The 25,631-nt window shown below is 43.5% G+C and overlaps 1 protein-coding gene and 1 long non-coding RNA gene across 2 annotated transcripts; one reads left to right on the top strand and one right to left on the bottom strand.

Annotated features, from left to right (window-relative positions):
- Window positions 1–4,520: 4,520 nt before the first annotated feature.
- On the bottom strand, window positions 4,521–22,033 carry LOC108963370 (uncharacterized). The gene is made up of 2 exons (XR_003946069.2): window positions 21,290–22,033; window positions 4,521–4,975 (listed from the first exon to the last, which is right to left on the bottom strand). It is a non-coding gene; the product is annotated as an uncharacterized LOC108963370 (long non-coding RNA).
- Window positions 15,150–25,196, top strand: ALB (albumin). Its single transcript, XM_009098512.4, has 15 exons — window positions 15,150–15,300; window positions 16,023–16,083; window positions 16,886–17,018; window positions 17,811–18,025; window positions 18,627–18,759; window positions 18,932–19,029; window positions 19,795–19,924; window positions 20,770–20,984; window positions 21,109–21,241; window positions 22,040–22,137; window positions 22,254–22,392; window positions 23,038–23,261; window positions 23,730–23,862; window positions 24,753–24,809; window positions 25,020–25,196. Exons 1-14 carry the CDS (start codon window positions 15,216–15,218, stop codon window positions 24,801–24,803), a joined length of 1,848 nt encoding a protein of 615 aa, XP_009096760.1. The 5' UTR covers window positions 15,150–15,215; the 3' UTR covers window positions 24,804–24,809; window positions 25,020–25,196.
- Window positions 25,197–25,631: the final 435 nt, after the last annotated feature.

The following is a 25,631-nucleotide window of genomic DNA, read 5'->3' as shown; positions in this document are numbered from 1 at the left end:
GACACCCCTTTCCCCCCCCCACCCGCCTCCTTCCCTTCCTTCCGCCCGCGCCGCCGCCTCGGTCACCGCCCTGGCGCCGGAACCGCCGCTTGCGTCATCACCCTCAGCCTTCAGCCCGCTGCGCCTCGGTAAGGGCAACGGGTACCTCGGCCTGGCCTCCGTCGGGAGCCTTCCCCGAGAGCCCCCCGGTGGGCACGGAGGTGCCGAGTTATCCCCTCAGGGCCCGGCGGGGCCCCGCGGTCTGTGGGGGCAGCGCTGCCTTCAGAGCGTGAGGGAGCGCGCCTAGGGCGGGAAAACCTCGTGAGGGAAGGCCCGTGTTGAAACCTCGCAACACTCAGAATTCCGCTGAAAAGTGATGGTCTCTCACACCGTGCGGACTATATGCTTAAAAAGCAACCTCTAAACGCCTCTGATAATAGAAATTGCGGGAGCGTCGCTAAATGAGTCAGAAAATAAATTGGTAGAGTATCACTAATGGTGGTCAGTGAAGCCGCAGAGCACAAAATTCCAGTTAAAAGCGATGTCCGAGGAACGACTGGACGTGGCAGTCAGTGGTGATCTGTCAAAGGCTGAAGTCGGTGGTCTTTTCCAGCCTAAGTGTTTCTGGGATTCTGTGTTGCACACAATCCATTCCCACCGGCCACTCTGCATTCAAGAGTAACCTCCGAATCCCTGTTTTACAACAATTGTCACACAATTTCACTAAAAATGACCAACATGAAAATGCCTGTGTCAGTTTGACCATATTTCTCTAATGAAACCCTTTGGATATGTCATCATGCCCTGGTTCAGCCCTCAGGCCCCCCAGCCCAGAATTTCATCCCCAAAGTGTACTTGGGATATTAATGCTGTTGCCTCCATTAGGGCAGACCAAGTCCTGCAGTAGCAAAGTTAAACATATGTTAAACATAAGTTAAATATGTTAAATATTTAAATTGTGGCTTCCTTGTTGAAGAAATGGGCTTTTCCCATTTTACTTCTTAGACCTGTTGGAAATAAAAAGGATTTTCACCACAGAAACACACGATTGTAAAGATCAGTAATGGCTCTATGCACTGGTAGGATATGGAGGTGTTGGAACTGGTGTTTCAAACCAACAATGCCTATTCTGGTTATATTTTACAGAAATGAAAAGAGATTGTTGGTATTTGAGTACTGAGGTGTTTTATTTGGCTGATGCTGGAGAGCACCCATCAGCTGTGCAGCTCCTCTGAAATCACACATTCCTTTTTAAATAAATCCTCGACTGGCGCTCGTTGTGGAGTCTGCACAGTTCCCCCCAAATCCTCGTGTTGCTGAAATCCCACCAAAATCCCATCCTGATATGTGCCTCTGTATGTTCTTAGTAAAAGGACTGCCTTGAGAGCAGAGCCCCATTGTTAAATACATTATTTTCAAGTCAGCTGGAAGTAACTGACACAGACTCTTAACCTTCCAACTCAGAAGATAAACCTCTAATCTTCAGGTACAAATCCTATATATCATTATATACCTATAGATGATTATTTATTCCTTTATAAGTATCTCGGCAGATGACAGTTTGATCTAATCCAGGAGGAATAAACTGAATACTCTAAGCCACCTATCTCCAACTTCCTGATGTGACTGTGCAGAAATCTCAAACCACACCAGCATGAGATGTGTGATGGCAGATCAGTGACAATAATACTTTTGTCCTCATATATATCATTGATTCTTACTGGTTTCTATCGGGATGCAAGCAGACATGAAACCTTTGTTATTTGCTACAATTACATGTATGCTATTTAGCATTTATGTTATGTATCATTTGTTGTCATCACAAGAGGCAGAAAAGAGGCCTGTGAGTGATGTAGGTGATCTCAGCCCTACCACGTGAGATTCGTGGTGCCGTGTGACGAGGATGTCACCTCGTTGTTTGATCCGAGAGGTGGGTGACTTTAAACACGACACACCTGGGATGGCTCTGGCTGTACGAGCAGCCAGACAGGTCCAAATGCAGCCCATTCACCCAGCGGGTCCGGGAAGGGTGGCTGCAGGGCTGGGTTTTACCCTCGGAGCTGTTCGCTGCCCTCTCTCTGCCCCTTCCCCGGACGGTGCGAGGCAGGGAATGGCCTCCAGCGAATGGCTCTGCCGCAGAGCTCGGGCTGCGGTTACTCTCAGCTACACTGTATCACAAACCTGCCTTTGACACTGCCTGCCTTTGCACCTTATTCCAAGTATCCGTTCGGGTGGTTAGATGTGGAAAGGCTCCGGCTCCTTGCTGACGAAGGCAGCCATAGTATTTTATCTGTGTGTCGTGCTCCCCAGCCCGGGGTCAGACGGAGCAGTTAGCAGCGCCGCTTGTGTTGGCACGGGCAGAGCAGCCTGTCGGAGGCTGTTTGTGCCGTTTCTTTTATGGCGGTGACCTCTGTTCTCATCAAAGAGTGGCGCCTCCTCGTTCGGCGCTGCAGGGCAAGTCCTTTTCCTCCGTGTCACAGCACCCCGCTTATCCCCCCTCTCCCTGCCACCCTAACTGAGCCTTTTGTGCTGGAGTGGAGCAGGGGAAGGGTCTAGCGAGGAAATCATGAGGAGCGGCTGAGGGATCTGGGGGGCTCCGCCTGGAGAAAAGGAGGCTCAGGGAACTCTAGAGCTCCTCCTAGGCAGGAGGGTGCAGCCAGGTAGAGGTCAGGCTCTGCTCCCAGTTCACAAGCAATAGAACAAGAAGAAACAAGGCTCAGTTTGTGCCGGGGAGGTTCAGGTTGGAAATGAGGAAGAATTTATTCGCAGAAAGGGTTGTCAAGCCCTGGGACTGCTCAGGGAAGGGGTGGAGTTACCATCCCTGGAGGTGTTCAGGAGACAGCTGGACGGGGCACTCGGTGCTCTGGGCTGGCTGACAGGCTGCAGATGGGGCATAGAGGGGACTCGATGGTCTTGGAGGTGTTATCCTACCTAACTGGCTCTGAGATTCTGCGAGTGCAACAGCAAGCAAAGAGCTTGACTGCAGAGATGCTCACTTTAAGAACCACGGGGCTTATAAGACTTGATTTTGTTGTGGGCAAAAGCTGCTAACACAAGTCTGCTCCTAATCTTGGGATGGTTTGAATGCCTTGGGAAGGCGTGACACTTCTCCACTTTATATTTTATAAACCCAAATGAAATCATTGTTATAAATACTATGATAACCATCACGACATAATGAAGGAATAAATAATCCAGATTTTTTTATTAGTTTTTTTTTTTGTGCCCCAGTTTCCACAAGGGTGTGTGACCCATAGCTGTGTTCCCTGTTCACTGAGCTCTTAGGGAATGGATTGCCTATCACTGAAAAGTCAGTGTAGGCTCTAAATAGGGCAGTAGTACCTAAAAAACCACATTTCCTTCCCTGGTGAGTCTGTGAGGTTGGTTAACTTTGGACACTTGGGTTTATTGGTAGCATAGAGCTGCAGGAAATCATGGAATCATAGGACCACAAACTGGTTTGGGTTGGAAGGAATGTTAAAGATCACCCACTTCCAGTTTCCTGCCATGGACAAGGACATCCTTCACTATGCCAGGTTACTCCAAGCCTTCTCCAACCTGGCCTTGGACACTTCCAGGCATGGGACATCCACAGCTGCTCTGGGGAATCTGTGCCAGGGCCTGCCCACCCTCCTAAATATTGAGGAAAATTACAATCCTTTGTTGTCTCTTTCATCTGTGATTTCTCCTTCTGTATTTATCCAAAATCCTCCAGGTTATTGATCATTCCACTGAGCAATCCATAGGAGTTGTGGCAAAGTTTGGGGTCTGGATTCAGTGAATACTTTCAGGCACTGTCTCCTGTGTGCCAGATTCCTTAAAAAGTTCTACAGGACAAACAATGTGTTGAAACCTCTGCTATGGTATAACTGTCCTCATGGATCTGCTTTCAGTTTCATGTACAGCTGCTGGAAGCAGTGTCATTGTCAAGGTCAGGGAGCATGGGGTGAGGAAGCATGAGTTTTGTTTGCAGTTAATACAGGGACTGAAAAAAGCTGATAACTTCTTCAACTTTTGGTACAACTTCCACAAGGATACCAAGTTGATCATCCAAATAACCTTCAATCCAAACCCCAAATCCTGCCATTCAGACTGGTGAATGCTTTTGTTGTCTGTGATATGTACAGGTTTGCCATTGCTGCAGCTTCTACACGTGCTGGAATGTTTTTATGTGTATCATTCAGGGAACTGTGAACCCCAGATGTATTGTTTCAACACACATCCCAAAGGGACCGGCTCACTGGAGCTCCTTGGTGCCTAGATGGAAGATCCATCTGAAATGGGAGGTAAGATGAACTACAAATGGACCACCATGATGGATTTTAAATAGAAGGAACAGAACTGAAGTTCTTCAGCAAGCCTGCAATGCCCGCTGTCCAAGGCAAAGGGAGAACGAAGGAGAAGAACACAAATGTTTGAGCATTCAGAGAAGTGCAGTTTTCTGTGACAGACATTTTTAGCCTTGTCTAAACCACTCAGTTTTAATCCCAGTAAATTGCACATGGAAAAGAATGACTTAGAACAGACTTTACATAGCCATATCATTTGCTTTAAATTACATTTATTAACTATCTGCATTTCTTAATTACAGCGAGTTTCCTGTGAGCATCTCAGGTGGTGTGGCCTTATGAGTAAAGAAAACACAGACAATCCAGGCAGATGGGGAAGTGAAGAGGAGCAGAGCTAGCCCGGGAGAAGTGCATAGAGTTACAGGAGAAGGTAAATTTACATTACTGTTAACACTCAGACTGCATTTACATTACTGCTGACACTCAAACCCCTGCAGCGTGAAAGGCCCGTTGGGACCAACTTCTGCCTCTTTGGTGCAGTAAGGCAGGTGATTTGCCCTTGGCTGTCCTTATCCATGGTCCATGTCACTGGAAACACACAGCCATATCCCACTCGAGTGCCCTGCCAACCATTCGTGTTCCAGCCCAGGTACCGATGGTGCGGGTTCTCCGAGGTGTCAGCTGTGACCACCTCCTCACAGGGAGAACTGTGAAAGGAAAAACAAGTACAGAAAGCAAAACCTTTCAACAATTGAAGAAATCTGCAAGTGCTCTGGTGAAAAACAAAACATTTGTTCTGTAATATATTTAGTACTTTGAGAGCCTTAGTTAAGAAATGGCCCAAGCACTTGAAATCCTAAAATGCATTAGTACTTTGTGAGCCTTACATTTTAACATGCATAAATTATTTCAAAGGTGTGCTTTAAGGTCCTAATTTTCTTGATAAGCTTTCAAAATTATTATCATTAGTGAGTACAAAACTGAAAAACAACACGGCAAAGAGAGGCAAAGGGCATCTGGACAAGATTCTGGACGGATTCTTTCTCGTTCTCTTCAGGTGTGGTCACAGGTAACATAAACCAAAGACAAGACAAATCATAAGATGAAGTGATTTTTCTTGTGTATTTTATGTATAAGGGATCTCTAATCCAAAACTCTAAATGAGACCTCTCAAGCCAAAGCTGCATCACTGTTTTGCTGGTTAGTTTTTTTTTTTAATTTCTTGATTGCTGACATTTAAGGCAGCATCAGCTGTGGGCTGCACAGCAGTCACCTGGAAGGTTAAACATTTCTTACACTTTGTGTTTTGCCTGGGTTCAGCCAATCCATAATGATAATTTCTATAGTAACCAGTTTTTTAAGTCAACAATTGATTAGTTCTGAAATTAGTCCTTGAAACAGCTTCTCCTGGAGCAGCTTGCAAGACCTCAATGCAAGCAGCTTTCTACTGGCATACAGAACAACACAGCTCAGGCTGTTTTTTCTCTGCTCATATAGAGTGTGCCTTGAAAATATTTATTCTCCCAGGGTAGTTTTATCTCTGGATAAGGAAGGGAGTGGGAATCTCTACGTAAAACTTGGTAAGACCTTGGATTCAGCGAAGGCAGTGTAAGAAATGCCTTTGGTATCTCAGAAAGGCACTTAAAGTGGAAGAGCATTTTTACAGAGCTCTAATGAGAGCTAGAAAAACTGCCTACAAGTTTTTGATGGTCTAAAATTCCCTAGCCCCCAAGGTCCCGTGGAGCCTCTGTTTTCAAAGAGAACCTGCCCTCACTTGTTCACTGTGTGCTGTTTCACTTATTTGCTACATGTGGTGGGCTCCTGCTCTGCTTTAGGGGCCCTTGGGACAGGGCTTTCAAACACAGAGCAGAGCTCAACCTTTCTGTTATTTCAGCTGGACTCAGCAGGTGGAGCTCAAAGCCGGCAGCACACCTGCACCTAAAACTAGTCTGATTTCAATTCTTTCCAATGCTTGGGAAATTAATTTTTACTAAAGCATTTGATGCTAAAATATCTATGTCCTGATTTTTTTTATTCAAGAGTAAATATGAAGTGATTTTTTTGTGTGTAATTTATTTCCAGCAGGGTAAACAAGCATTTCTGTCTGTGCATGGCATTCACAATGCCACTGACTTCATTGCTAGCTAGTTACAAAGTTAGGAGCTGCCTTCAATAGCTCTGTATTCCTCAATAAGGGACCTTTTCAATAAAGAGAAAAAGTGCTGGTGGGGTGAATTCTCTTTCTGTCACTTGCCATTCTCTTACTTTTTTCTTTTTGACTCTGAGTTAACTTATATTTCTTTAATGAGAAAATATGTCAAATGTCAAACTTACAACTGTCCAGCAAGTGAGCCTATGAGTATCTTGAAAGGTAAATCTGGATCTTTTATTTTCATTCATGAATTTTGATGCAAAGCCTAGCTTAGTGTTCTCAAGTGTGTAATTTTCAATTATGGGCAATATATTAATTTCCAATACTTAACTGTTCAGAACTCAGAACTCAGTTTGAATACAAAGTCCCAAGCTTACCTTCAGACATCACTACAGCCTCCCCGTGTAGACCAAAGCTCTTAAATGCTGCTTAATTTCAGTGAGTTTTAAACTCAGATTCAGCAAAGCACTTTACATGTAACATTTACGTTGCCTAATTCCAAATCCTGTGCACCTCTTGGTCAGATAGTGGCTGTCACAAGCCAGAAAAGCAGTCCAGAATTTTTGGAGTGCTTTACTGGCAGTACCTCATATCTCAAGGAACTTGTCACAACCTGTATTTCTGATGTGTTTCTTTACTTTAGAAGGACTCCCATAAGGACAATGCAAACACTCTCCAAAAAATTACCTCCATAAGCATTACACAAATAATTTGCAATAAGAGCACCAAATAAATCACACATCATTACTATTCAACAAGCCCATTTTCTCTCCATGATTAATCCAACCCCAGTGAGGGCTGATCTCTTTTTTAGACACATCATTGTGGTAATTCTCTACGATTGTCACTTTCTTTGCCCGCAGGAACATGAAATTTTCCTCAGTTTTGAGGTCTACAGCCTCTTTGTGCAAATCGTTTTGTTTAACAGTAGGTGGCAGATTTCTCCTGCCTGAGAGCTTGGAAAATGCTTCATTGGGCTAGTTCTTATGGAATGCTGATACCTGTTTATTCAGGACACACCACAGCTTTCCCTGTCAGAGCTCTCGTTTAGGAAAAGATTAGACTTGAATATCATTTGAAGCGTAATCTCGGTATTACCTGAGCTGGACCTGCTTTTGCAGGTACATGTCCTCATCCACTAACCAATCTAAAAACATTTCTGTGATTTGGTGTGAAATAACTTCCTTAAAATACTGTAGGGAGGGTTGAAAATCTGCGTGGAAAGATCCAAGATATCATCTCCCTTTTATCTAGCTCATTTTCCAGAGAAATCAGGCAAGTTTTGGCACTGACTTTGACATGACCAGAATTAGGTCAATGCTGAATATATTTCAAAATCCTGCAGAGAGGACCTGGTAAACTTAGTGAGTTGCCAGGAAGGTCCTTAAGCAATATCAGTGCCCAAGAGACCGGAGTCTCTGCCTAAAGTGCAGTTATATACTAAAAGCAGCAAGGGAAAACCTGATTTTCCTTTCAGAGGAGGAAGGAGATAGGTTGCCTAGCTGATAACAAAGAACCAAATAAAATAATCTCACTTTTCTTTGAAAACCAACTAACATAACACAAACACGTTCCTTGGCAAGCCTAGCCTCAGTTTCAGTTTCCCCACACAATTTTCAATTCCAATGTTATGTTGTTCTGGATTGAATTTTATGACCAGCTCGAGCGTCAAGTTTTGTACTTGTGGGTGGACAGGCAAAATAACCTAAGCCCATGTCAGTGGAGTTTCTGTTTTGTGACAGTGGGATAGTGGGAATGACATGGAACATTCCAGAGCCACAAGTCTCTGATGGCACACATCCTAAGGGCCTGGGGGAACTGGATGATGTGGTCTCCAAGCCACTCTCCATCATCTTGGAACAGTCACAGCCAGCAGGTGAAGTCCCCAGTGACTGGGAAAAGGGAAACTTTTTATAAGGGGGGTAGAAAGCAAGACCCATGGAACTACAGGCCAGTGAGCCTCACCTCTGTACCGGGGAAGACCTTGGAGCAGATCCTAATGGAATCAGTGCTGAGGCACATGCAAGACAGAGAAGTGATCCAGGACAGCTTCACTAAGGGCTAATTGTGACTGACCCAACTAGTCCCTTGATGATCATCACATCCCACCAATAACCTAGCACTGGCAAAAGCACCAATAAAGAATGTAAATTCACTGAATCCAAAATGTTTCACTGGCAACATCAGAGTACTGATAAACTTTCATAAAATCCGGTTATATTTCCATATTGGCTCTGACAAACCTGCAGGGCGGGCAGGCTCTGTACTTGAGAGAGTTCTGTCAAGTGAGGCAAGTACATTTGTACTCTGGGATGTCAGAGGATCCATCCCAAAACTCCTCCGTGCTGACAGCAAAGAGGCTGCAGTGGTGCAGCAGGCCCTCAGAAACCATGAGACTTGTGTTCATAACAGACTCTCAGCAATTTCAGGCTTCCTGGGCTCACCAGGAACAGTGCCCTCCGTCTTGACTTAGCACTAGGCTGTCCCTCTCTGCCAGCAGGAACTGGGAGAAATTAGGTTGAACACATCATTTGCTCAGCTTCCAATCTGCCAGTCCAGGGAGCCAGGCATCTGCCTACATCTGCACTGACTTTAAAGGAAGCCTTAAGCCTCTTTGCACTGGGAACAGCTCCAGTGCCTGCCACCCACTCTGTTTTCCAGCACTCAGAGTCAAGGAGGAAAATCAGAATCCCACCTCCACACTAAACTGAAGGTACCAGAGAAGGGCACTACTACATCAACTGTTATAATTGAATTTCCTGAGTTATTTTTGAAACCTGTGGATAGGCTCTGGATATGCCTCACAGACAATACTGTAGCGCTGCTGGTTTGAGCAAAAAAGGCCTTTGGGCAGAAAGCAAATGTCAAGGACTGTCAGCATGGGGTTGGAGAGCACCAGAGGAATGCCCTTGGGAGTGTAGCCTCTGCCTAATTGATCCAAAAGACAACACCAAAAGCTTCATGTGCAAAGAGTTTGTTAATATTTCTTTGCATGGCTTAAGAAGGATTCAGTTTAGTGTTGAAATTTAAAAAAAACCCAAACCAAACATCACAGCTATTTGGGCTTTGCACAGCCACAGTTCCACCTGATAGATTTCTTTAGTTCCTCTGATGTATGGACCAACCTTTTAATAACTTATTTAAGAGAACCACATGAACTATACAGATCACTTGTAAGCTTAATCATGTTTTTTGGTCTCTGATGAATTTTTTCTGACTCTGGGAATGTACTGAGGAACCTTTCTTCTAAAATCAGGTCTTCCTGAAGGCCCTTAAGTCAGAGAGACTGAATTTCAAATCCCAATTATTCACTCCTTCAAAAATCAGAGTTTATAAGCACTACTCTAAAGAAAAACAAACAAAAACCCCAAGCAATATTTCCTCAGTTTTGTGCTATTTGTAGTCACTTCCTTAACTGGGAATCCAAGGTTTCCAGAATTCCACGTCATATTGCAACAAATCCAGTTAAAGGAGAACATGGGAAGGAAAACAGCAACCTGAAGAAAGACAGTGTTTTGTTGCTGCTGCTGCAAATCCAGTTGTCTTCTAAGAGATCAGTACATCCTGGTAATACCATTGCCAATCTGGCTGACATGGAAGGAAGTACTGAACCTGGAACTACAAGCCAGAGCTCACCTAATAAATGTGGTCTGGTTGAATGCTGCTTGAAAAACAATTGATTTTTAGAACAGAAAAGTACAGGTACTTGGATTTGATTAACTGAACTTGGCTTCACAGGCTAAGGCAGAATGTGGAAATATTTCACCCTGTCTTTGGATTTCACCTGTGGGGATAAGATTCACATTTCCTTTCTGGAGCCTCAGAATTTGTAATTGCACCATAATATGCAGGTGTGGACTACCCTCTTATGTCAGGAATTAAATATCAGGAGCAAATTTTAAAATGTCTTGTCCTGCCTGCTCCAGTAACAAGGACCTAAAAATGGCTCTATAAACTTGTCTTCTCCTGCTGAGGTGCCACCTGAGGCCCTGACATGCAGCTAAAGAAATTCCAAAGATGGTAGGGGATTTGTGAGGTGGAAAATGCTATTCTTGTTCCAGGACTTGATTTAAAATGACTGTATTTTAATTTTTCAAAGGTGTGAGGGCTTTATCTTAAGGAATTGTTTGCTCAGGAACAGAGGAAAGGCTGAGAAAAGAATCACTCCCTTTATGTCCCTAATGCTTGAACACTTCCAAGTTGTCTTAAAGAGATGAACTAGAATCTTCCCAAGAATGAAACCAACCAAAAAACCCCAAGGGCCTAAGAGAAAAAAAACAGCACAGGAGAACAATTACAGCAGTAACACAGATCCTGTTTCTATGGAGATGAACATGAAGGAGAAAATATTTACCAGCTTGGCAGTTTTTAGGCCAGAATGGGAAAACCCTAAGTTTACAAAAGTAGAAAGTAAATGGAAAAGGAGGGAAGTAAGAGTGTCAGCACTGCTAGGTGTTGCAGTAACATTTTGGGGGCACCTGCACAATGGCAAAAATTTTCCACAAGTCCTACAGCCCCTGTAGACATAGAGGATTTTTTCCAACTCCTAAAGTGCCTCAAGTTGAGAGCAAACCCAGTGGCTCCCAAAATCAGTAGTTGATTTTATACATGCTTGGTTTCCGATTTTAGCAAAAAACACCTACTTACACTTACAAAAACAGTTTGTAGCCATATTTTTAAAAAAAATGGAAGGTTATGGATCAATGGCCTAAAGAAATTCAAAACAAAAAGGTGCTCCAAACATTTCCTGCTGTTCCTCAAAAGTTTTCATTTTATCTTTTATTGCTAAAGCACATCAAACTTAGGAAAGAAATATTAACAAACTCTTGCCAAAGAGAAGCTTTCACCTTTGGCTCTTGACTGTACCACATTAAATGGCTCCTCTCTCCTGCCAAAGGCCATCAGGTAGCATACCAGAGCAGCACAGAAATTGGAAACTGAGTGCCAAAAAGCTTCTAGGGCACAAGTGATTGCACTGGATTCCAAAGGTCTCTGGCACTTAGGTAAGTGGAAGAAAATAGATCTCCACCGATCATCCTATCATGAGCCAAACATCAATCACAGCACTGCAACGATGTCAGTTCCAGACACAATTATCAAAGGCATTCTAAGACATACTGAAGAAAAATGTCTCCCTGAGAAGGACTTCCTGAACAGAGCAATGCTGCACCTCGGCTATTTCGTGCCCGCATCTATTTTGTATTTAGATACAAAATTTAGATACACCCACACCAAGATATAACACTGATTTTTGTTGAGGGACCTTAGAAGTGGATAAGAGATGACAGCAATACTCAGCTATCTGATGGAATACCTACTTGAACTGGCAGAGCAAGAAGTCCTAGGGACACGGAAAGTAGAGACCAGTCCTGAGAAGTCTCAGAATTGACACCCTCAAAAAGCACTGAAGGCCGTACATTTGGATATATTCAGGCAATCGAATGGCTAATAGGCAAAGCAAAGCTGTTCTTGTTCCTGCTGCCAAAGAATGATGTTGGCAAATGGTCATTAATAAGGAAAACAGCTACATCCCTAGACTGTGGACTTGTGGGACAAAGGGGTAGGGATGGAGCTAGAATGGCCTAGGGATCGAGTGCATAGGATCAGCAAGAACAGTCATTGCTGTGGATTCAGAAATCCTCATCTGAATGATCAAGAACTCACTAACACTGCAGGTGGGTGGCTGATGCCAGAGGAGGAACAGCTGAGTATCAGAACTCACTGATGAGATGCTCACTAGATACACCTGACAGGGAATGCTATTAGCTACACCTGAGCAGGTCTCTGCCCGTTCTGCCACAGTGCTCAAAGCCCTTGTGTCTATGTTTGTTCTGTATCCATGAGTCCATCTCTGTTCAAACAAAAGCCATACATCTGAGAGGTTTGACTCGCTCTGCACAGGAGTCAGACATCAGTGATAAGAATGGCAAACATCCTGCACCAGAGCAGGAAAAAAAAGTCATGTCTGATCGCTGTCCATATGTCCAGAGCTACTGACATATAGAGCTAGACACATTTATTTAGAAATATACTCATCATTACAGTTATTAAAAAATAGCTACTCACTGCAGCTACTTGAATGTCACAGGAATGTTTTGTCTGTAGGTTTGGTGTGTGCCTCATAGTCCAGTTCCACAAACAGCAGTAAATAAAATTGAGGGCCATAAAAGTAAAGGGTTTCTTCATGTCCTTTGGGTTCTCAGAGATGACTTTGAATAGTACTTCCTTCCCAAAAGGGCTCTGACAGCTGTTCTCACCATACATCACATTTGTTTCTCAAGAGCCTCATTCTGTATCAGTACATCTCAGTCCACTTGGTTTCTACTCTTCCACTTTGCACAGGCTGGTATGATGAAATATTTAAAAAGTATGCATCCTTTTTATTTCCAGATCAATTACTCTTGGAATTATTGTCCTTTGGTTACCCACACCTGGAATAAAAGTATTTATCACCTGTAACTTTAGACATAAATGAGTGTGAAAATGGATCATCCTAGAATGCCATTGATAAATTCCTTTTTCTAATACTAGGACAACTTTGTTGGAGTGAAATCAATGCAGTGTGAAAGCATTGAGTAACAAGAAAGTCAGTATCCTATTTAATACTGTTAAACAAACATGAGCATTGGAGTTCAGCTCTCAGCAGTTATATGAACCATTGGCATGAAGTAAAGGACAGACAACAGAAGATATCTAGAAATAAACATGGACCCTGTATTCCAACTTACATATTAACTCCAGGGGACCAGGAGTGTTCTTGCTAACACTGCACAATGCTGCAAGGGAAAATTCCAGAGAGCTTTCAAGATGCAACGTTGCAATCGTGGTGTTGAATTTTGGCTTTGCCCTCCCAGCCCTTAGCTGTAGTTTTCTGGAGACTTCTTTGGGACAGCCTGAGAGCATCTCAAGAGCTGTTCCAAGATATCATTCACCAATACCACAGTTTTTTACTGCCTTATAGTTATCCACAAAATAATTAAATGTGTTTCTGTCCCACTGAATGCTCTCTTAAGATTTGAAAGGAGATGGCTCTTTTCTGACAGAGGGGTATGGTCAGTAAAATAATTACAGACTGAATTAACAAAGCTCTTTCCCCAGATTTTTTGGCTAATGCAGCCCAGGTCTGAAAGGTCCAGATTGTTCACAGATTCCCAGAATTCTCCATAAATGCGGGATTTTGCTACAAACAATCCCAATGTCTAACATTATGACATTTCTAACATTGCTTTTCTGCCAACCTGGCTTTCCTGCACCATCCTTCATCTAAGAGTTATCCAAATAACCTTTTAATTCTCAAAACAGAGCCTTGTTCATTTAAATCACTACCAGAAGGCTGCCTTTCACCTACAAAAATATCAGGAGCAGACTCAGGAAAATGCAGACATTTCTTGCAAGAGCAGCAGAGACTGTAGAAATTTCATTGTATCAAACTAATCTGTGAACTCATCTCAGTTTTATGTGGTTATTCCTGGAGAAAAGAACAGCCTTTCTGGAACACAAGATGCACTGCCTAGGCATTTTCCTGAATGAAAACTGCCTGCAAATGTTTTGAGCTTAGACATATCATTTGCTTTATCTCAAATGTCTTTAGAAGCTCACACTCAGAAACAAAAGGAAGTATTATGCATGTACTTACTTAGTCAAATTTCCAGAAAACTGAATGTGGAATTGTTCTTACTATTCCCATTAGGAATAATACAGAGTCATGGCAAAACTGCCCACCTGAGGAAGAAAACCAGAGTAGAAAAGGGAACCTTAAAGACTAAGGAAGGGTTTGGAGACCAGAGGCTTGGCTCTACCCCATGGGTGCTCACAAAGCAGAGCTGCAAGGCAGCACACAACCTCCAGTTGTGTGGGCTGATATCCACACACTGGGGACATGAATTAATTAAAATAAATCCTACTATCTCCTGCTGGGAAGCTACATCACTTTGCACTCAGCAAGCATCCAGCCTTGTAATTGTTTGGGAATTTTTGAAGCATCTCACTGGGTGTCCTGAAAAGTAATTTTGATTTATTCCATGTCCTGGGGCTCTGTGCAAACTGGACATTTTTCCTGTATTTGATCTCCTAAGTTACTGACCCATCAATGGGAAATTTTTCAGAGATGAGAGCAATGTTTAATTAGGAGATGACTCTCGGGAGGATGTCAGTACAAATGAGAAATGGCAAAAACCCTGACATGGCAGCCCTCGCACATGCTTACCCATGCGTTTGGCTGTTTTCTGGATATCAGTGAACAGTGGTACCCACGGAAAACCAGAGCAGGACCTAACAAATTCAGGAGCTCAAATCAGCCACACGTGTCTAGAATAGCCATGTCATCTCAATCAAGTGATTTACCATCAAAATCCTCTAATTTCAAGTGGACTGAGTCCTCTCTGGGTGAGCTGTTGCTATACAATACCAACATGCTTTGCTTTTGAACAAATAGTAGCAAAAAAAGCTATAGGATTAGCCCTGATGACTTTTTTGCCTGATGCCTTGAACTCCTTGTTTGTCATTTGATAAGAAAATTTACGCAAAACTTTATCTTTTTTGGGCGCTGGGAAGTTCAACCTCTTCAGGACAAAAAAGCCCAGAGTAGCAACACAGAATAAATAACTAATATCAAAATTTTTGTCAAGGGCAGCTGAAGTTTTGTAATCTTCCTCAGGCCAAATGGCAATCCAGAAATGCCAGCTCGAGGGTTAATATTTTACAAGCACAGGTAGTGAAGGGTATATAAGCAAATGCTCTTCTTTCAATCTTCCTAGCATTTTTGAGCAATTTTGCTCACATCATCATCTGCAACCATGAAGTGGCTCACATTAATTTCACTCGTTTTTCTCCTGAGTTCTGCCAGATCCAGGAATCTGCAAAGAACTGCACGAGATGCAGGTAAGAAAGGACTAATTCATTCTCTTGGAACTCTTTTCTATCAATTTAATGTCTTTAATATAATTTCACAATTTGTGGGCGCCTGATCCATATTGAACAGAAAACTGTGACTGACTTGAAAAGAAACTCAAGAGTCAGTGGGGAGATGGGTAGGACAGTCAGGACAAGTGAACCGAGCAAGTGTGGTGCCACACCTCTGCAACACCTGTGTGGTGCATGAACAGAGGTCAATGAGTCAGGATCTGCTCCTTCCCACCATGGAAAAAGCAGCTGCACTGTGCTTTTGGAAGTTCTGTCTTTTGACACGTTAATAACTCAGTGCTCAGAAGAAGGAGGTTTGCTCTAATCAAGCTGCAGCTGCCCTGCTTTATTTGCAGTGCTTGAGGGTGGTGGTTACCCAAAGGACACCTTTGCTGAGCCTAAACACAAAGTCCCAACAGTCATTTAGGGCATCTGAATTAAGTAGCTGCTTACAGAGGTAAATATTCTATTAGGATCATGACAATCACAGGCTTGGGTTCCCTCAAAAGACAAGCACACCTAAGAGTTAGGTATCTGCAGACCAATGAATGAAAGTTGGTAAGTTCTTAGGTGTTCTTAAAAAGTCGGGTGAATGCTAAACATGGTGAGGATGTGGCCCACGGTGCCCAGGATGCATTGGTCAGGCTCCAGCACAGCCAGTGTGACAGTGCCATCACTGCTCCCGCTGTTTTCCTCCCTAGACCACAAGAGCCCGATCGCCCACCGCTTCAACGACCTGAAGGAAGAGACCTTTAAGGCAGTGTAAGTGAACGTTCAGCTTCCACCTTCTAACTGGTTTTTTGTCTCTCTTGATATTGTACCAAAAAGGCAAAGTAAGACACACGGTATGAGCTCACAGGGAGTGTGTATGCCTCTCTGAAACACTGACTTAGCCCCTTACTGTTACTGCAAAACCTAGAAATATTTTAAGACCTGCAAATGTCCCAATGACTTTCTTACTCTCTGGGAAAAGAGCTCCTTGCAAACCTTGTGGAAAAGCCTCTGTTTCTTCTCTGGAAATAAAGTAGGCATGAGGAATACAGGATTGATAGCCGTAGAATTAGGAGAAATTAAGCTGCATTGGCAACATTGCCAGAAAAAAAACACCAACTACCAACCTCAAAAAACAAACCTGTGACAGGTTTTCTGAGACACATCAGACATCTTCATTTGAAACTGGTTTTGGGAAAGACAGATGGCCCTGACAGACACCTAAGGGCTGACAGAAGGCAGCCTGAAGATGATAATTTCTAACAGTGGCCAAATCCAGCTTAGGTCATGGCATTTATGAGTGTGCTGGTAAAAGCGACAGAAAACTCCAATCACAGTCTCTTCTGGTTTGTTTATAATTTAATATTGAAAACTTTCTTATTGGGAAGGTTAAAAACATGTTCAGAGAGGAAGAGAGAACAAGACAGATGTGGGATCTGCCCCTATGCTCTGCATGGTATTCTGGTTAACCTTTGTGCATGTCATTTGAACAAACCAGTTGAAGTCAGAGACCTTTGAAAGTATTGCCAGATGTTTCTCAGTGTCATATTCCAAACTGTGCTTTGTGTTTCAGTGCCATGATCACCTTTGCCCAGTACCTCCAGAGATGTTCCTATGAAGGGCTGTCTAAGCTGGTGAAGGATGTGGTTGATTTGGCACACAAGTGTGTGGCCAACGAGGATGCTCCTGAGTGCTCAAAACCACTGGTAGGCAGTGAATCCTTCACTATTGCATTTGTCCTCGCTCTGTGCAGGATCTCGCTCTGTCCTCGCTCTCTGCCAGGATCACCCTCCTTGAGGACTTACACCCGAACCTTTCAGCTGTGGCTGTTGTCACAGGCCAATGCTCAGATTTCAGTGCTTAAACAAAGACCTTGGCTTTGTCAGGTTCTAAACCTCTGCCTTTAGGAAGAGCCTAGAGGATCCATGGAGCCCTGTGTTGGAGACCAAATACCACACTTGGGCACATGGAGCTTAGCATTGCCTGAAGATAAATGTTAGCACTTGGGACAAAACCCCAGCTGTGAAGTACAGGCCTACTTCTAGGTATTAAAGTGACCCAAGTGTGTGGATTTCCACACTGGGGTGACTTGAAAAGGTGCGTGTGCTACTTGAAGGCACTTTGTTTATGAGGGTTTAAAACAATTCCTCTAAAATCAGGTAACAAAATAAGTCCACAGGTATTTAGGATCCCTGGACATCTAACAGTTTCAGTTAGACATTAGTTATCCCTAAACATTTCCATCAAATCCTGCTTCAACTCACCTGAAAACTCGGTTCAGTCAGATTATAAGTAAAAGGAGATCCCTGTATTGCACCAAGTAGTTTAAATTATAATTAACTTTTTTCTGTAAAGCACTGGAACTGATTTATGGTCTAAATCTTATTCAGTAAAATGTATTTACTGTTCGGCCTGGCTTTTCTTTTGCAGACAAGCAGACAATACATTGCAGTGTCTATATTTAACACTAGTTCTGACCCCCACCTCTCCCTGTACAGCCCACCATTTTCCTGGATGAAATCTGCCAAGTTGACAAGCTCCGTGACTCATACGGCAGCATGGCTGACTGCTGTGGTAAGGCTGATCCCGAGAGAAACCAGTGCTTCCTGTCCTTCAAAGTGCAGCACCCAGACTTCATCCAGCCCTACCAGAGACCAGCTGCTGATGTCATCTGCAATGAGTACAAGGACCACCGGGTGCAGCTCCTGGGAAAGTAAGGGAAATGGCCACTTGTACTGCCCTAGCCTGCTCACATGTTCTCACCTCATGCGAGAGCAGGCTTCTGCATTCCAAACGGGGGTTAAGGATCACATTTTACACACCTTGGGTGACCTTTCTTCCCCAAACCTGCTGAAAACTCACAGGGTTTCCAACATCGATTTAACAACTTAGTCACGCCAGCTTCCCACTACTCTCTGTGTAGTTGGCAAGAAGGAAGAAAGGTAACAGTGAAAAGAATAAAAACTGGCAATAAAATCTTGGTGAAAAGGCCAGAGATGAATTTTTTACACTGAAAATCAGAATTTTCAAATATTTGACCACACATTTTTAAAAGCACATGGACACCAAACCAGATGGCTGATAACATCAGGAGTTCACCCTTCACCAACAGTTACTGAGCCCTGCCTTGGGAAAAGAGAGATTTAGCCGAGCATTTCCCATCAGCAGGCATTATGTCTCAAAAGCAGATAACTAAACTAGATTTCTGAGGCAGATTCCTAAACCAGACAAAAAGGTAGAGAAGCTGTGAGAGGTTTAAGGCCACTCGCTGCTGTCACTGGAACACAGAAGTAACGCTCTCCTTTCCCTTCCAGTTTCGTCTACACTGTTGCAAGAAGAAACCCCTTCCTGCACGCCCCAGCGATCCTGGGCCTGGCTGCTGAGTATGAAAACGCACTTAAAAGCTGCTGTTCAGAGAGTGACGTTGGTGCTTGCTTGGATGCAAAGGTACAGCAGCTTAGTCTCTGTGGATAAACACTAAGCAACAGAGTGAGAAACAGGCAGAATTTTCCAGTTGGTGCAAAGCTTTACATGAACAACTTGGAGAGGCAGGCCAGGATTAATCCTATCCATGGGACATAACCAGTGTAATGTGACAGTGTGTGTCCTGTTACCACAGGCAGCTGTTATCAAGGAAAGAGCCAAGAAGATAGATGTGAAGCAGCAGCACGAATGTAGAATCCTTGACAAGTATGGTGAGAGGACTTTCCAAGCAAGGTAAGTTCCAATCACTTTTTTGGATGAAATGTAGGCTTGTCAGCCTGTGAGAGACCTAGGAAAAGCTCAGCTGTGAGAGTTGAGAGCAATTAAACCATCTCTGGAACCAGTGCAGAGGATGGAGAATTATCTGTTGGAGCGTCCCTCAGAACCAGAGGTCACAGTGTGCCTAACCCACTCTTTTGCCAAAGCTGTTCCCCGTTCCAGTGCCTACAGCTTTCAGTGATGGACACATCACTCATCAGCACAGGAAGGTGCTAGTTTGAACCTTAAGCCAACCAAAAAGTCAGATGGGCAGAATCACAGTTGTTAAAACATTTGATTGTAGGATAGAGAAAAGTTATTGCAATTTAATAACTGGATCACCTGTCTGGGCACAGAGAAGTGCTCTCATTCTGTGGCCAGTCTAACATTGACTAGGATTATCTTATAGACATAGTCAGCTTTCATTTAAAGGTGTAATCAGGACTGTATCTACCTGTGCTAAGTAATCTGGAGCACTTCCCAGGTGCTCAAGAGGGATGGGGAACACTAGGGTGTGATTCTTCCACTTCAGGCAGAACAGGAAAACCACAGACTTGTTCCTTTCTGGCTTTACTGGGGCAGATGTTGATGTCCTTTTTTTTAGCCACCAGGAATTAGATGAGAAGAATGAGTATTTTCTTCCAACACTCCTGACCTACCTTATAATGTGTTCGTGACTTGCAAGGTTTCTGCTCCCTACAGTGCTTTAAAACAAGGGTCTTTTTCTCCTGTTCTACCCAGCAAACTCGTTCGTATGAGCCAGAAATACCCCAAGGCTCCCTTTGCCGAACTTGTGAAGATGGTCCACGAAGTGAAGGATGTCTACAGAGAGTGCTGCGAGGGGGACATGGTGGAGTGCGTGGATGACTGGGTGAGCTCACCATTTTAGAACAAAGTTGACATCTTTGAAAGATATTTAGAAAGGCAGTAATTTGTGCAGCTACACATTCACAGTCCAGGGAACTTAAAGGGCTACTCAGCACTGCTGGAAGGCTCAAGCACTGAAAAGCTCAGGATGAGCACAGTTGACTCTTACTGGAAGTAGGTTTCAGCCCAGCTCTGGATCTAGCCCTGTCTAATCACAGGGACAAGAAGCCACTGCTTACACTTACCCAGAGTGTTTGGCCAAAATCAGAACATTTATCAGGGAGGTTGTTTGATGGTATTTATTCACTTCAACCCAATCATAAATATAGGGAAAAAAGAGTGGCAAAAAGGCTGCAATTTTTTCTCCTGTCCTGTCGAGCATACTGCCACTAATCCAGCTTTACTGTAGTGCCAATGAATGCTAGAGAACAGATGAACAAACCCCTGCAATAGTGAGATGATGTCAATATTGCCTGGCTGACTCCAACTTGGACACGCTTGTTGACCCAGCTCGTTCCAGGGCTCTGGGGTTTGTCCTCTATCAGAGCTGGGCATCTTGCCAGTCAGGACTGCCCAGATCCATCAGGCATCCTTGTGACAGAGCACTCAGTGATGTGCCGTAGCTCTCTAGAGTCTGGGTTCTCAGTGTCTAGGATCAGGGAGGGAACCATTCACCCTGCGCATGCCCCAGTTATTTCTCTCTGTGAAGACAGCATTTTTTAGCAAAGTGCTAAGTAAAGAGGTGACCTGAGTGAAAAGAGAAGAATCTGAAGCCAAGAGAGCAGATAATTAACCTGTCTTTAAATTATTATTTCATAGCTTGTCTGATACCATGTGTTCATTTTACAGTCAGAGCTCGTCGCCTCTTTGTGCTCTAAACAAGATGTTTTGTCAAGTAAACTCAAGCCCTGCTGCGAGCTGCCAGCTGTGGAAAGGACCAAGTGCATCATGGAGACAGAGTTTGACGACAAACCCGACAACCTTCCTTCACTAGTTGAAAAATACATTCAGGATAAGGAAGTGTGTAAAACCTATGAGGCAAACCACGATGCATTCCTGTCAGAGTAAGTAGTGGCAAGAGCCTTGCAAGCTCATTTTCCCCCTGAGGAAATGTCCCTGTTGTTACTGCACTGTGCTGAGGAAAGCAGCACGTTATTCAGGAGCTCTGTCTGCTCCTGTGCCTTTCAGGTTTGTTTATGAATATGCACGAAGACACCCCGAGTACTCCACGCAGCTGGTTATGAGGATCACTAAGGCATATGAATCACTCCTGGATAAGTGCTGCAAGACAGACAACCCTGCTGAGTGCTACGGGAACGCTGTAGGTGCAAAGCCTTCTTTGCAGAGGGCTAGAATGCTTGGCTGGTACCTGTCATCAGGGAACTGTGTGGAGAAGCTCCTCCAGCAGAGCAGACAGAAAGCTTGTGGAGAGACTGATTCCAGGGGAGGTTCATGTCCTGGTGGGAGATGAAGCAGTCCATGGCCTATGGCAGGGATACAGGGTTATCTCAGATGACAGAGTAATTTCATTGGTCACATCCCATTATTTCAGACTATTCTCACTCAACTGTCTGATGCCTCTGTATCTCAGTTGTGATTCTGCTTGTCCTGAGACTGACAATGAATAGCTCAGTTATTCTCTGAGCTCCATGGCCTACATTGAGTATGGCTGCTCATGGAGTGTGCATGGCCAGCACACAGAGACACCTCAACTTGGGTCTGATCACAATTCAGTCACACACAAAACACAGCCAAGTTGAGTTCCTGAAAGCTTTGGCCAAGACATGTTCCCTTCGTGGCTGATAATAATTTGAAATATTTACTTGATTTAAACAGATAAACATAAACCCCCACTGCTTAGAAAATAAGTCCAACAGGAAATTAATTTAAATTAAATTTTTAAAATGTGGCTGCCTTTCTCAAGGAAATTTCTGTTAGAATTTAAGACCCACTAGGGAATCAAATCCTGCCTACACCATCCTGGCTATACAGAACTGATCAATCTCACAAAAGGAATATTTCGTAGATAAGGTTTAAGAGAAGTCAGAAGTTACATCTGTATGACTGTTAGCAGCAAGTCCTGCTCTAATATCACTAATAAATTTCTACTTGTTGGCAGCAAGAGGAAGAGAACAAGCATGTCAAGGAAACCGAGGATGTGGTGAAGACCAACTGTGAGCTGTTCAATACCCACGGCGAGGCAGACTTCCTGAAAGGGTGAGCAATTCCTGATAAACGTTCTGCTCTTCGCTTCCCTTTTCCCTTCAGTGGGCTGGATGTGCTTGTATTGGAAGAATGCTCTACTAACTGTCATTTTGATTTGACTCTGTCAGACTTCTGGTCCGCTACACCCAGAAAATGCCTCAGGTATCAACTGAGACCTTGCTTGAAATCGGCAAGAAAATGACAGGGGTTGGCAAAAAGTGCTGCAGTCTTCCTGAGGACAAACGCATGTCTTGTTCTGAGCACTACGTGAGTACAGGGATTTATTCTTTTCCCTTCTCCTCTTGGACATTTTTCCTATTCACAAAAACACTGAATTCTGGTGAGATAGCAGAGTGTTTTTTCATAAACACCCTGCTATGCATTTACCTAACAGAATTCCAAGTCTGTTCATTTTTTAATGGATGTGAGAGCCTAAATAGCTAGCTGATGGTACCTTGTGAGAATTTTAGTTAAACTTGGCTTTCTCTCAGCAAGCAAGAGTGAGTTCATAAAACTGGCAATCATAGACCCATAGAATGGCCTGGGTTGGAGGGAACCTTCAAGATCATCCAGTTCCAACACCCTGCCACAAGCAGGGACACCTTCCACTGGACCAGGTTGCCCAGAGCTCCATACCTGAGACCGTGGCAGTTTACATTTGGGAAATGTCCTAAAACAGTGTCCTAAAACCATCCAACCTACTGATTGTAGCCCAATGCCCCAAATGTTTGCAGATGAAGAAATGCCTTACTCCAGGAACACCTATATATTTTAAATTCTAGACACCTACCATTTCCCAGCAGGTGTTCCATTCACTAGCTTGCACCTCCAGCTAAGCTGTTGTGACAAATACATTACTTAGTTGCTGTGGTTTGGGAAAGATGTAACTAACGTTTGCCCTGACCTTTTCAGCTGAGCATCATCATTGAAGACATGTGCAAGCGACAGGAGAGCACCCCAATCAACGAGCAGGTTTCCCAGTGCTGCAACGAGCTCTACTCGTACAGGAGACCGTGTTTCACTGCCATGGGCGTAGACACCAAATACGTGCCGCCAGCATTCGACCCCATGATGTTCAACTTCGATGAGAAGCTGTGCACTGCTCCCCCGGCTGAGCGCGAAGCAGGGCAGCTGAAGTAAGCTCAAAGATACCTTGTAGGGGAGCTCCTGCAGGGCAGCACTTGGGGAGCACAGAAGGAAGCTACACCCTGTTTTGTCATCTGACTGCGGCTTCACTAGTGACACAGAAAACCACATACATCTACGTCTTTGCACTGAGCTGGTCAGCAAATAACATCACATAGTCTGGAAGAGGCAAAAGAGAATTTTTTCTTCACTTAAAATGCCTCTCTTAACTGACCAGTTCCACGTAGGCCCACTGCCAGTGCAGCTCCTGAGATGCACTTAATCAAAGCAACATACAGATCATTTCCCTAAGGTTTTACCCAGCTGCAACTGTTAGACTGGGAGTTTGGAGTTACCAGTGGGCACAGGCTCATCTAGGTGTGACAAAAAACTGCTAAAATGAGCTGTGCCTGGGGGAATGGTGTCCTCTAAAGTGGGAATCCTACAGCAGGCATGAGTAATTGTGGCTTTCTTTTCAGAATGCTCGTCAACCTCGTCAAGCGCAAGCCCCAAATGACAGAAGAACAAATCAAGACAATTGGTCAGAGTTTCACTGCCATGGTGGATAAGTGCTGCAAACAGGCAGATATTGAAGGGTGTCTTGGAGAAGAGGTACTTTCTATCTCCTTTATTTAAAAAAAAAAAGAAAAAAAAATACAAAAATACACACACAAAAAAAACCCACCAAAGCAACAAAAACCCCCAAACCCCATAAACAGGAATCTGGAAACTGAGCACTGGAAAGTTGTTCTTCAAACTTGGCTGCTCAGATTATAGCTGCTGAACAATTTCACATGGAAAAGTTGTCTGGAGGTAATTTAATCAAACTACATGCTCAAAGCACATCTCACTCCTAGATTTGATTAAGTTCTCTCAGGCCTTGTCAGAAGTGCCAAATATCTACAAGCCACAGTTGACAAATATCCATGTGTAGAATTTAACTTTATCTCTAGCATACATAAACATTGTTTTGTGTTACAGATCCTTACATAACTCTGGGAGTACCAGTAAAAAGTGCATCTGGATCAGTTCTCAGAACTGCCCAGCAAATACAGATCTATAGGGAATTAGGCTGATCATGTCACAGAAAAGGTTTATCTGGAGCCACGGGGCATTGCCAACAAGGATAAATGACAATAAGTTTGCAGTAGCAACCTCATATACTGCAGGGCACAGAACTATTACTAATATGTTAAAGTGCTTATTAATTGAATTATTTTTTTATTCATATCCAAAGTGTTACATAGTTATATATATTGGGAAGCCTTAGGAAAGAATTATTTTGTCTCTAATCAGTTCCAAAAGTTTCTTTCCTACTTTGACAAAACTGGAAGACACACAACATCCAGGGGCACATGGATCCTAGGGTCAGGAAGTACCGTCAGAATTATCCTCTGACCCATAATTCAGGCATGAGTTTAAATTTCTAACAGCTCCTTCTCAAGCACAACCTGCTTTTGTCCTTGCTTCTCTATGATAACTGTTTGTGTTCCTTTTCCCAGGGTGCTTCCCTGATAGTCCAGAGCAGAGCCATACTAGGAATTGGTGCCTAACCTAAGGTAGGTAGCAGCATCAATACACAAGTATCTTTGTCTGTCAGTCTGTCTGCCCCTTCCTGCCCACCCTTCCACCCACTTCACTTCCTTATCCCCAAAAAGCATCCAGTTTCCCTTTAACCACCACCTGCCACTGCACAGGGCTCAAATAACTGAAGTACTGCCAGTATGCTGCCATTTTACTAAATACTCCCTTTTGTCTCTCCAATCTAGGCTGCCAGTGAGAAAAACATGAAGAAAAAACTTCCTGGGTAACTTCTCCCACCCCTTACCCTTTTTCATTTGGTACTGAATGACCACTTCATGGATCTTCTATGTTTTGTCACACTATGTGCTTTTCAATTCCTTCACTAAAAAGAAAATAAAAAATAAAAGCTTGATAAAACCGCACTTGTCCCTGTTTGCTGGTGACCACCATAAGGCAAAGCTCAGCCCCAAATGGCTGTTCTAAGTAGAATATATGGACAGTGAGTGTGTGTTTCAGATTTTTTTTCCTGCTTCTTGCTCTTAGAAAGTTTTTATGAAAGAATATGAAAATTTAGCTAGGCTTTAATACCCTGATTCAATTGCATTTCGATTTTAGGGTTTACTTCAGCAATTATAATTACATATTAAGAGAGGTTTCAAAGATACTGCTCAAGCTAAAGAAAATGATCAGCAAGGACCTGTTCTAAAAAAAAAGTATCATTTTTACACCAACCACAAATCAAGCATCTCTTCATTTGCAAAGCGTTGCAACCAGCCCTGCTTTTAAGACGCTTTTCATCTCTTAACTCGATTTTTAGGAAGCGTTTCAAATTTTCTCTTGAAAAGCTCACCACCTAA

The sequence above is a fragment of the Serinus canaria genome, chromosome 4, assembly GCF_022539315.1.
Source record: "Serinus canaria isolate serCan28SL12 chromosome 4, serCan2020, whole genome shotgun sequence".
Lineage (NCBI taxonomy): Eukaryota > Metazoa > Chordata > Aves > Passeriformes > Fringillidae > Serinus > Serinus canaria.
The sequence above is the reverse complement of the archived record's forward strand: the minus strand, read 5'-3'. Positions and strand labels throughout refer to the sequence as shown.

Coding starts and splice junctions, on each gene's coding strand:
- ALB (XM_009098512.4), top strand. CDS start 15,216: ATGAAGTGGCTCACATTAATTTCACTCGTTTTTCTCCTGAGTTCTGCC. Junction 18,026..18,626: donor CGGGTGCAGCTCCTGGGAAA/GTAAGGGAAATG, acceptor TTTCCCTTCCAG/TTTCGTCTACACTGTTGCAA. Junction 23,863..24,752: donor AAGGGTGTCTTGGAGAAGAG/GTACTTTCTATC, acceptor TCCTTTTCCCAG/GGTGCTTCCCTGATAGTCCA.